We start from the raw sequence: 11318 nt of genomic DNA, 5'->3' as shown, positions 1-11318 counted from the left end.
GGTTGGAAATACAGATTTAGGAGTTAGGTTACAGATGGAAATTAACAACACAGTAGTAGTTGATATTGTCTAGAAAAAAAGTGTGAGCAAAATTATAGAGAAGAAATTCTTCATCTAAATGTTTTAAATGCTTTTGTTTCTGTGGTCATTTTCATATTCATTATATCCTAAGAATTCTTTTTACTTAATTTTTTAATTCTTCTTATGTGAATTTGGAATGTAGAAATGACAGTGATAAGCTGTACAATTTCTTTTTTTTTCCTTTTTTTTAACTGAAGTGTAGTTGACTTAACAATGTTGTGTCAATCTCTGCTGTACAGCAGTGACTCAGTTATACACATATAGACATTCTTTTTTTTATATTCTTTTCCATTATGATTTATCCCAGGAGATTGGATATAGTTCCCTGTGCTGTACAGTAGGACCTTGTTCTTTATCCATTCTAAATGTAATGGTTTGCATCTACCAACCCGGAACTCCCAGTCCATCTCTCTCCCTCCGCTCCTCCCCCTTGGCAACCACAGTCTGTTCTCTATGTCTGTGAGTCTCTCTGTTTTGTAGATAGGTTCTTTTGTGCCATATTTTAGATCCCACATACAAGTGATATCATATGTATGTCTTTCTCTTTCTGATGTACTTCAGTATGATAATCTCTAGTTGCATCCATGTTGCTGCAAATGGCATTATTTCATTCTTTTTTATGGCTGAGTAGTATTCCATTGTATATATGTACCACATCTTCTTTATCCATTCACCTATTGATGGACATTTAGGTTGTTTCCATGTTTTAGCTATTGTGAATAGTGTTGCTATGAACATAGGGGTGCATGTATCTTTTCGAATTATAGTTTTGTCCAGGTATATGCCCAGGAGTGGGATAAGCTGTACAATTTAGCATGGGTATTAGAGAAACCAGTCTGTAAATAACATATTCATAGAAATTGTAATACATACCTGTATTTTTTACACATATCGTTAAAAGCATATATCATGCAATTTCATCCAATTACCTTAGATGGTTACTTGCTAACTCTTTTATTTGGAAAGACATATGCCTAAAAGGAAGGGTGAGTATAAGTGTATGAGGTGAATGGAGACAGATTATACGTAAAGAATAGCACAGCCATTGTCTAAAGATACTGTTTACGTATTGTGAGTGTGTGAACCCACAAAAAGCAAGAAGTTAAGTTTTTAAAATGAAGGCTAGTTCCAGCTAACATATTGTTTACAATCTCTGTTTCTAACCAGCAGTGACTCAACCCTAATAAAAGCCTTTTGTCTGGAACATTTGGGAACAAATCTGGAATGAGGAAAGAGTGAAACAGGCTCCCACCTTAAAGCATAACTATCCCAAACCCAAGAATGGGTCAATCCCTGTCCAAATGTTTACTTTGGGTCCATCTATATAACCTATTAAGAGTCAACTTCAATTAGCAAAGACAACTACTAGAAGGATAAGGGAGAAATATTATAGCTTCCAGCTCTTTTTATCACTGTTTGCTCAACACTTGCCCCCAATCCCAACCAGCTGTTTCTATATAGGTGAATGACTTCATCTATTCCAAAACACTTCAAAAAAAATCTTCAGTTCATTTAGCAAATATTTATTGAGAATAGACTGTGTCATAATATGACTTAAGTACATATAATACAATATGAACTACATAATTACGTAGTTATATGGCACAGAACACCAAATAATAGATGAAAAATATTCTTTTTTTTTTACAGTTTCATTCAAAACCAAGAAACTTTAATTTTCCCTTTATAAAAATGCAATTTGATTTTATCCAAGGATAATATAGAATAATACCATACTTTTCTATTTGGGCATGGGAGTACAAATAGCTGCAGAAGTGCAGGCAGATAACACACCCTATGTGGGTGATAGGATGTGCGTTTCTTGAAGACACATCTTGGAATGGCTGCATTGTGTACAGATCCAGATGGTCACCACTATTAGCATCACCGGGTCTATGAAAAACGAAATTCCAACTTCCTCTGTTCCAGAAAGATATAAAGATATATAAAAGCAGGGAGAGCTTCTAGTGTCATTGATAGAATCTTCTCATAATTAGGAGAAAAGAGTAAAGAAAGAAAATACAGGGAGATAATTTCATAATAAAATCTTCTCTAGCTCTTGAAAATTTTTTGGTTTTTTTAAGCAGAGATTTACTACTAGAATTTAACAAATTCTACTTGTAATCCCATGCTTATATTTTTTTAAAGCTCGTAACAATCCAGGTAAAAGGCAGGACTTTGAGATTTTTTTTTAAAGCACAAAAATACTCAGAAAGTTACACCCATAAAAACTTGTAGCCAGCTATAAAATGTTCTTTGGGCATAGTGATATCCTTGTCACCTCAGGAAGTGAGGCATGTTGGGGAAAATGTGGACAAACTGGATCCAGATGAAGAGGAAGGACTTACCAGAAAACTCATCAACCACGGAGTCTACGCTAACTCAAGAGCCTGGATATCAAACACAAGCAAACACTTGATATATTTTAAATGGAATAATACTTTTACCACATGGAGTATTAAGCAGTCACTGTTTTAATTACACTGAGAATGAATTACAATTGAGGGTTATGATCACCTTAATCAATGAACAACTGCTTGTCATGTCACTGAATTAACAGTTTTACAAAACATTTTAGAAAACTTCTGAAAATCCACTGACAGCAATTTAAGAGACCCAGCAGAGGTCCTGAATATCAGGATGGTAATCTGACCTAGATTCATGTCTTTTATTCTTTTTGATAGCTGTCATCTAAACTCTCACTCCATATTAAAAGAAATTTTCCCCATAGAAGGACTGAACATCATGCAGAGATCCTTGGCTTAGAAGTAGGTGCAATAATGTGGCTCTGTATTATCTCTCCTTTGGGAAGAGAATGAACATGTTTTTGGTTGTAAATGCAAGAGCTGTACTATGCTTTGTGCTTATTTAATCAAATAGTTTTAAAAATTATGAAATATTTTAGATACCAAAGTATAGACTCTATAAAGAATACTGAACACCTATGTAGCCATTTCTCAGCTCTTTAGAAACAAAATATTAAAAATATAATTGAAGCCATTTCCTCTCCTCCCACAAATGTAACTGTGAGAACTGCAGAACTCCTGGCACCTAACAGCTCTGTCCAAACCCTTGCACTAAGACTTGATCAAACTCTAGCATGGTTTTTAGCAACTTAAGGCTGTGTCCCTAGGATGACCCTGGCCTCCAATGTACCCCATTAAAATGCCTGATTGAGAAAGTGCAATGGCTGCCAGGAGAGTTTACTGTTTGATCTAGCCAACACCTGATGATAGGTTACTGACATCTCTTGGAGCATTTACTACAAAGGGCTTACATCTGTGAATATGTATCTCTTACAACTTAGACATGTCCTTCTCAAGGACCTGAGAGCCATTCCTTTGAAATGTAATCATCAAGAAGGGCAGGGTCTCTGTCTCTCAGGCTGTGTGGGAGGGAAGAATCCTAACCTCGAAAATTGCCAGCTAGCAGACACAGCTGGTCTAATCACAATTACACTGACCAATGCTTTGTAATTTTTCACTTGTCTGACTCTGAGTCCCGCTCTCCCTGCTCCCTCTTTCTCCCTTTAAAACCCCTAATCACCTCTGCACAAATCAGAATGGAGCTCAGCCCATTCCCCTACTGTCTGTAGTTTCTGAATAACATCTGTTTTCACTACTTAACTAATGTCTGGTTTTGTTTATCTTTGAGAACTGCCATTCCAATTTTTCTATATATCATCTTGTGCATTTTTTAAAAGCACATACATACTATAAAAATGTATATTGTGCTGCCTATTTTTAGGATTATTATTTTTTTTTAAATTTATTTATTTTATTTATTTATTTTTGGCTGCATTGTTTCTTCATTGCTGTGCGCGGGTTTTCTCTAGTTGCGGAGAGCGGGGACTACTCTTCGTTGCGGTGCGCAGGCCTCTCACTGCGGTGGCTTCTCTTGTTACAGAGCACGGGCTCTAGGCTTGCGGGCTTCAGTAGTTGTGGCTCGCGGGCTCTAGAGCGCAGGCTCAGTAGTTGTGTGGCGCACGGGCTTAGTTGCTCCGCAGCATGTGGGATCTTCCCGGGCCAGGGCTCGAACCTTTGTCCCCTGCGTTGGCAGGCGGATTCTTAACTACTGCGCCACCAGGGAAGCCCATGTGCTGCCTATTTTTAAAGCCAAATATAAATCACACCATACTTTACCTACCCTTCCGCAATGTTTGTTCATTTAACATCATATTTTCCAGATTTATCCATATTGTTACATGTGGCTCTACTTCATCAGCATTAGGTCCAGGGCTTACAAAAGCATCTCCCTAGGTCCATCTTCCTGCACCTGTGCTCAGCCCTACGCCCAGGGATGGTCAAGGGGAAACAAAAAGCCGGTGCTTTGCTGGTGACGGTAGACACCAAGCTTGGATGTGGAGGCCGAGGAGTCCACCCACGTAGAGTGAAGGGGAAGTAGGGTGGGAAGAGAAGGAACGTGGCAGCTCTCCTTGCTTGGAAGTCCAGAGTTCTAGAATTCTAAATTTGGACTTGACCTTCTATGTTGTTAGAAAGATATGTTTATAAAGGTGGAAGGCTAGAACATATTTCCTTTACTGTTTAGCTTTAAAAAAAAAAAAAACTTTTAAAGTATTCAAACATAAAGTACGTGGCCTCCATTTGTACTTCTGACCGCGCCCCACAAACACGGGTGAGCGTGCCTTTTCCATACATCCCACTCTTTTCTCAAACACAGCTGTTGCACTAGGAAATGGCCCAAATGTGGCTATGCTCCTATCTCCGCCTTCCCTGTGGAATTCCCACCTTCCCTCGCCTCTCCACTATTTAAGACAATCAAATATGACTTTAAGCAGGACGCCAAGACGCAAAGCAGACGCTAACTGGACGCCAAGAAGCGACGCTCTCAAGGGCCTCCTACTGGGACGCACGCCCTCGCCAAGCCCCGCCCACTGCGCCTGGCCCGGGCCCCGCGGCATCCTGGGACATGTAGTCTTTGGAGGGGCAGCGGCTCTCCACGTTTCCTCCTCCAAGTTACCTTTCGCCCTCGGGACGTCGTGACGTTGCGTTCCTCGCGTCGTCGCCTCTTCCCTCTTCCTTTCCCTCTCCAGAAGCTCAGTCCCAGACTTCCGAGGACCTTTTACGACGTTGGGTCTGAGTCGGTCTCGGCGCCGGGTCCACTTTTCGGCAAAGTGACGTGGACGTCAACAGCAATGGCGGAAGGCGAAGAGGTCCTGCCACTGCCAACGCCGGGCGGCGACGGCTGGTGAGTGAAAGCCCCGGGCTGCTTTGCACTGCCTTTCTATTCTGCCTTGTCACCACCCTGGGGGTCCCCGCGGCACCGGCAGGCGCCGGCATGGAACGGGAAGCCCAGTCCTCGAAGTCCGGCGCCCTGCCCCGCCCCCTCTGCCTACTGGCTCTCCTCTCCCAGTCCAGTCCTGCCCAAGGGGCTAAGCCCGGACTCGAAGGGAGAGGGGTGTCGTCCAGCTGCTGGGTCTCAGTTCGGCCCTCCCCGTTCATCCGCCGGTTTCCAAACTGCTGGAGAAGGGTGGCTTCAGGGTTGGGTTTGGCCGGAATTCCTGGCCCGGGGAGTCAGAATAGGCTGGTGAGGAAGGAAGATTCGCGGATGCAGATCTCAGGCACTGGAATACCATTTGAAGAAAAGACCACTTGAAATGACCACCGCGACCTTTGCCTGAGGGTTCAGAGGTTGAGAGATACACCCAGGGAGGATCCCTCCCACATAATTCAGACATTTTTTGTGCTAGGTTTTATTTGTCGTTTCGCGTTCCAGTAGTTAACACCCTTCGTCTCTTGCACACAAGTCGTCTTTTCCCTTCCTACCACTTTCCTCACAGCTCGATTTCAGAGCTTTGGGTGCGATATAAGACACTGCTCTTGCTTTACTCAAGCCTTTGTATGCTTACGTGATTTATACTCAGGGTTGTGGGAGGATCTCGGACAATTTTTGGTAGACTTTAGTCACCCAGTGTCGTTAATCTCTGGGAAAGTCTCCTATTTCTGAATTAGTTGATCTTCACAATACACTTTTAGGGACAGCATCATTAAAAAAAAAAAGTGGAACCTTTAGAGGCTTGTCGAATTTTTACAATTGACGTAAGTGTATTGACCACCGGTATTAGATAGTTTTACATCTGCTTGTTCATCATATATGTACAGCTCACTGGCACTCTATTTGTCTAATTACAATCCAGGACATTTGTAGACATGGAGTTTAATTCCTCAGAAAGAAATGGAAATCGGTGAAAGGGATAGATAATATAGTAATTGAGAAGTTCAACTCTCAATTAGCAGACATCAAGCATCACCTTAGTACATGCACTCTCCAAGGTGTAGGATGAAAATTTATGTGACCTAGATGTAGTTTCTTTTATCGATTTGCGTATCTTGGAGTTGGGGAGCTGTAATAGGGACACTCAGAAGGTAAAATTGCTCTGGTTCTTTGGGAGTGTGAATAAAAGTGATATGAAAGTTCAGGGAGACAGAAACCATGTCCACTTGGAGTCATTGGGGAAAGCTTTACGGGGCTGGAGGTGTTTGAATTAGGCCTTAAAGAATGAGTAGGGTCTAGACCAGCACTGTCCAATAGAAGTGTAATGTGTACCACATATGTAATTTAAATTTTCTAGTAGCCACGTTAAAAAGAAACAGGTGAAATTAATTTTAATTATTTAATTTTAATTATTTTATTTAACTGAATATATTCAAAATATTATTTCAACATGTAATCATTGTTAAAAAAACAACACTGTTACATCTTTTTTGTACCAAGTCTTAAAATTCGATGTGTATTTTACGTTTACCATACATCTCTGTCTGGTTTAGCCATATTTCAAATGTTAAATAGCCACACATGGCTGGTGGCTAACATGCAGGGTCAGATTAACAGAGCAGAAAGGTCTCTGTATGAAGTAATACCATGAGCAAGGACATAGGCAAGAAAACCAATGATTTGTTTGGAGAGTAATGACTAGGACATCATGAAATTTGCTGTTTTGGAGGAGTGAATTTGTTGTATTATGAACTGGCTGTAATAGCTGATTGAAGGCCACAAGGGGAAGTGTTTCTAGAGATAAGGTGTCTAAGTTCTTAGGTTAGGGGGATTGTGAGCAGGTGTCTGGTTCACAGGGGCAAGGACCATGGAGTCAACGGTTGCTAGAGGTAGTATTTGTTCTCTTCTGGCGTTTCTGTATCTTTGGTGAGGCTTCCCATTTTTCTCTTTTTATTTTCACGAGTGGAGGAACCCTGAGTGTTCTCTGATTTTTATTCTCCCTCCATTCTCTTCTAATCTTTCTCTCTACTCCCTCCACGCACTGGTCCCCTAGAAGTGAGTTTGAATAGAGTCAGAAAAGATTCGGATTTGGAGCCACAAGTTCAGTAAAGCCTCTGTTCTTAGAGTGCTTGTTGATTGGGTTGTTATACAATGGAGAGACTTTATTCTTTTTTTAAAAAAAAATGCTGTGACATTTTTATTGTAATTTTTTTAGATAGAAATTTTTCTGAAATGTACTATACATCTCATTGCCTAAACCAAACTCATCTTAATGATTTAGGGTCATTCAGTTTACAAACGTAAGTGTATAAGAATAAAACTAGGTCCTTGTCCTCAAGGAATTTGTGGTCTAGTTAGAGGAGACACATTTAAGAACATCAATAACTGTTATACTTCTGTAACACACTGACACCTTTCGGGCCTATTTAGGCAGAAAGGGTAGATTGTTGCTGTTTAAATGGTCCCCTATAGCCATCCCTTTTTGAGATTGCTTTTTATTAGTTTTTCCTGTTTTCTTTCTTTGTTGTCAGTGGTATCTCCCAGTTTGTTCCTGATCTGTGAAGGTAAGTAGCTGAACTTGTTAAATTATCTCTTCATTTGTAAAAAGGCTCAGGATGGGGCCCGGAGAGCTTAACAGTACAAGATGTCACTTTTACTTATTTACTGTTTTTCAATTATGTTCTAGATCAGTGTTTCTCAAAACTTAAATGTGCATTGGGGTTACCTGGAGAGCGTGTTAAAATGCAGATTCTGATTCAGTAGGTTTGCTTGGGACCCGAGATTCCATATTTCTGACTGACCAGCTACTGGGTGATGGCATTTCTGGTTCATGGACCATACTCTAGTTATCAAGGTTCTAGATGATGTATATCTCCGAATGAGTTGGTCAGAGGAATTTATCTCTCTGTATGTTATAGTGTATCACCTAATACATTATAGTATATATATTACCTAATTATACTATAATTTATCTGACTACATGATTTATCATTGCTCTTTAGCTAGTGAACTTCTCATGGGCAGTGCTGATAGCAGGTGGCTCAGTAAATGTTAATTGTCTGAATGTGTGCATGAATGAATACAGACTTTTGTAAAGTCATGTGCAGTAATATACCAAGCTGTCAATTGATATAAATTTTCTGACTCCATTGTTTTTGTGAGCTGTGTCATTATCTGCTGGTGTAATGCTCATTTTTTATGGAAAACCAGGGTTATCAGAAACTGCCTCAGCTCTCAAACTTTCTGAAATTGCAGCCATGTAAGCTCAGAGGGCATGGAGAAATCCTTGTAAAAATGTTTACAGTTTGAAATGATTTAAGTTTAATTAAAAACTTAGTATAAGCTACAGGTTTGAAAATAAAAGAAATGTTAAATTATTACAGTCTAAAGATTGGTCATTATTCTTCTTGGTATTGAAGAAACCAGCTTTGAAATTGAGGCTTTCATTTTCTGAGGCTTTCTTTCTGAAATAACTCCTTAAGATCTAAAGTCATGATTAAAAAAAATTTTTTTTTTGGTGTACACATTGATTGTACAACAACTGTTGGTATTCTGAGTTTGCTTAGTTAAAATTTTTTGTACAACTTTTCTTAAATTGCTGCTAAACTTCTATTAAAATTGTAGAAATATCAGTTCCATAAAGAAGCTTCTATTGTTGTAATTTGAAATGTGAATAGGAATTGTTTTGAGAATAATGGGGTCTTTTTCAAAGTTTTATGCACTTTGTGAGTAGTACTCTCAGTGCTTTCCATTTCATAAGCATTGAAATAGAGATTTAAAGTGTCACTTAGGGAGCAGGTGATTGCAAATTCAGACATGATAAAATCAATAAAGAAATACATTTAATATGAAAGACAACGTAACCCGTTGCTTAAGAAGAATCTTGGTAGCTTGTAGTTCTAGGAAGACTAGATATTACCTTAAAAAAAATGAAGAGAAAATGATCCTTACTGGCTGGAATTAGGAGTTTTTAAGTGACAACTGTTTGATTTTGTAAACTGTAAGTAGAGGGTAGACAAAAATTAGAAATTAGGAAAACTTACTTTGTTTATAGTATTTACATTAATGTTATTATTATAATTCAGATTTTACTGTTTTTAGAGGTAATTCCTAAATAGTAATTCACTTTTAGGATTTTGTTCCTGTGGATGTTTTAATATCCACAGGTAAGAGTTAGTAATTGGTTTTTGCACGCTAAAGAAATGTATTCAATTAATTTATTTCTATTTATTTGTACTCACTGCTGAGAATACAGGTGCATTCCCTATCTGAGTATAGTGAGGCAATTCAGGTAATTCTGGAGCACTAGTTAAGTGTACTGCGATACACGGCCAACTCATGAGTAGGTGTCTTCTGAACAGAATTGATAAAGTATGCTTGGCAAATCTTTTCTGCTGCTTATGGTGAAATGTGGATTCTACTTGGTATAAACCAAAGACAGTGCCCCCCCCCGCCCCGCCCCATGTATCAAAAAGCAAAATAGAGGCAAAGCATTCCTAATTCATTCAGCAAACATTAACTAAATACTGGTTATATTCAAGCTGCTATGTAGTGTTGTAGAAAAAATTTGAAACATTTAAACCAGAACTGTGCATTGTTCTGACATTCTTGGGCACTTCAGTTTTTCATCATTTTAGCCCTAGGAATAGATATATGAAGATATCTTCTGAAGATACTTAAGTACTTGTGTTGTTGGAAATTACATGCTTTAGCAGAGTAGAATAGGATTATACAGCTTGAAAAGGGACAGTGCTTGAAGTGACTTATTTAGATATTGAGAATTACACATGGAAAACAAATCAGTCCCATATGTTAGGTTCATAAGAGCAAATTGTTGTTTGTGGAAATGCAAGAGCAGTAAGAGCCAATTAAGAAAAAAACAAACCTATTTCCTGAAATTTAATGTATATTTGTTTTTAAGGGTCTGTCTTACCTTTTGACCTAAGTTGAGAAAATGATGACTAATTAAATAATTTGTTTCACATCTTCCTCCTTCTCCAAGGTTAAAGGAGTTTTTTCTTATCCTTAAGCTGACATAGCATTTCGTAGTTGGGTGGGAATGCTGTAGCGTGTGCTTTCCTTACATTAAAGCAGTTGTTACATAAAACTAGTTGCTATGGTGGTATTTAATAATTTCACTAAGAAGATGTAAGAAAATACTATGTTCACGTAGAGGTTTATCCTTTGTATTCTATCTCATTTTGGCTCTTAGAACAATTCTATGAAGAAGGGAAATTATGAATTATTGTCCTTTCCTTGTTAGAGATGAGAGAACAGGCATAGGGAGGTTAGACAATAGACCCAGTGAGCGGAAAATCTGGGACTTAAACTCATGGCTCTTTAAGCCCTGTGCTCTTTCTAAAGTTGATTGCGTGTACAGTGTATAGTTCACAAATACTTTAACAGACAGCTAGAGAGAACCCAGTTAAAAATATGCTAATCCTATACTCAGTCAACCATGTGTTTTGAAACATACAATATGCAAAGTTGTGCTTTGTTGAACATATGGTGTGTATTTTCTGTGGCACTTTACAAGGCTCTAAGGATATGCATAAGCTGTGAAACACATTATTGTTCTTGCATCCACAGGAAGGGACAATTCATGATTGATATGGTGGGATATGATACAGAGCATTATATACTATAACTTTATATCTCTATGGTTTTCATAATGTGTCCTCATATCTCTTGCCAAAAATCACTTAAATAGATTAGTTTTTTATCTTAAGATAATATGCTTACAGGGACTTCCCTGGTGGCGCAGTGGTTAAGAATCCGCCTGCCAATGCAGGGGACACGGGTTTGAGCCCTGGTCCGGGATGATCCCACATGCCGCAGAGCAGTTAAGCCCGTGCGCCACAACTGCTGAGCCTGCGCTCTAGAGCCTGCATGCCCTAGAGCCTGTGCTCTGCAACAAGAGAAGCCACTGCAAGGAGAAGCCCATGCACTGCAACGAAGAGTAGCCCCCGCTCTCTGCAACTAGAGAAAGCCCGCGCGCAGCA

General features: G+C 39.2%; 1 protein-coding gene across 2 annotated transcripts in view; it reads left to right on the top strand.

The window, feature by feature from the left end:
* The first annotated feature begins 5079 nt into the window (after nucleotides 1-5079).
* Nucleotides 5080-11318, top strand: part of TBC1D23 (TBC1 domain family member 23) — a 63375-nt gene continuing 57136 nt past the window's right edge. The window contains exon 1 of one of the 2 annotated variants that reach the window (XM_007164033.3): nucleotides 5080-5289. In XM_007164033.3, coding sequence (XP_007164095.2) covers nucleotides 5237-5289 — 53 coding nt within the window. In that variant the 5' untranslated portion in view covers nucleotides 5080-5236. The remainder of the gene's footprint in view (nucleotides 5290-11318) is intronic. The other variant, XM_007164031.3, reaches the window with a different exon arrangement.

The sequence above is a fragment of the Balaenoptera acutorostrata genome, chromosome 4, assembly GCF_949987535.1.
Source record: "Balaenoptera acutorostrata chromosome 4, mBalAcu1.1, whole genome shotgun sequence".
NCBI classification, from domain to species: domain Eukaryota; kingdom Metazoa; phylum Chordata; class Mammalia; order Artiodactyla; family Balaenopteridae; genus Balaenoptera; species Balaenoptera acutorostrata.
The sequence above is the reverse complement of the archived record's forward strand: the minus strand, read 5'-3'. Positions and strand labels throughout refer to the sequence as shown.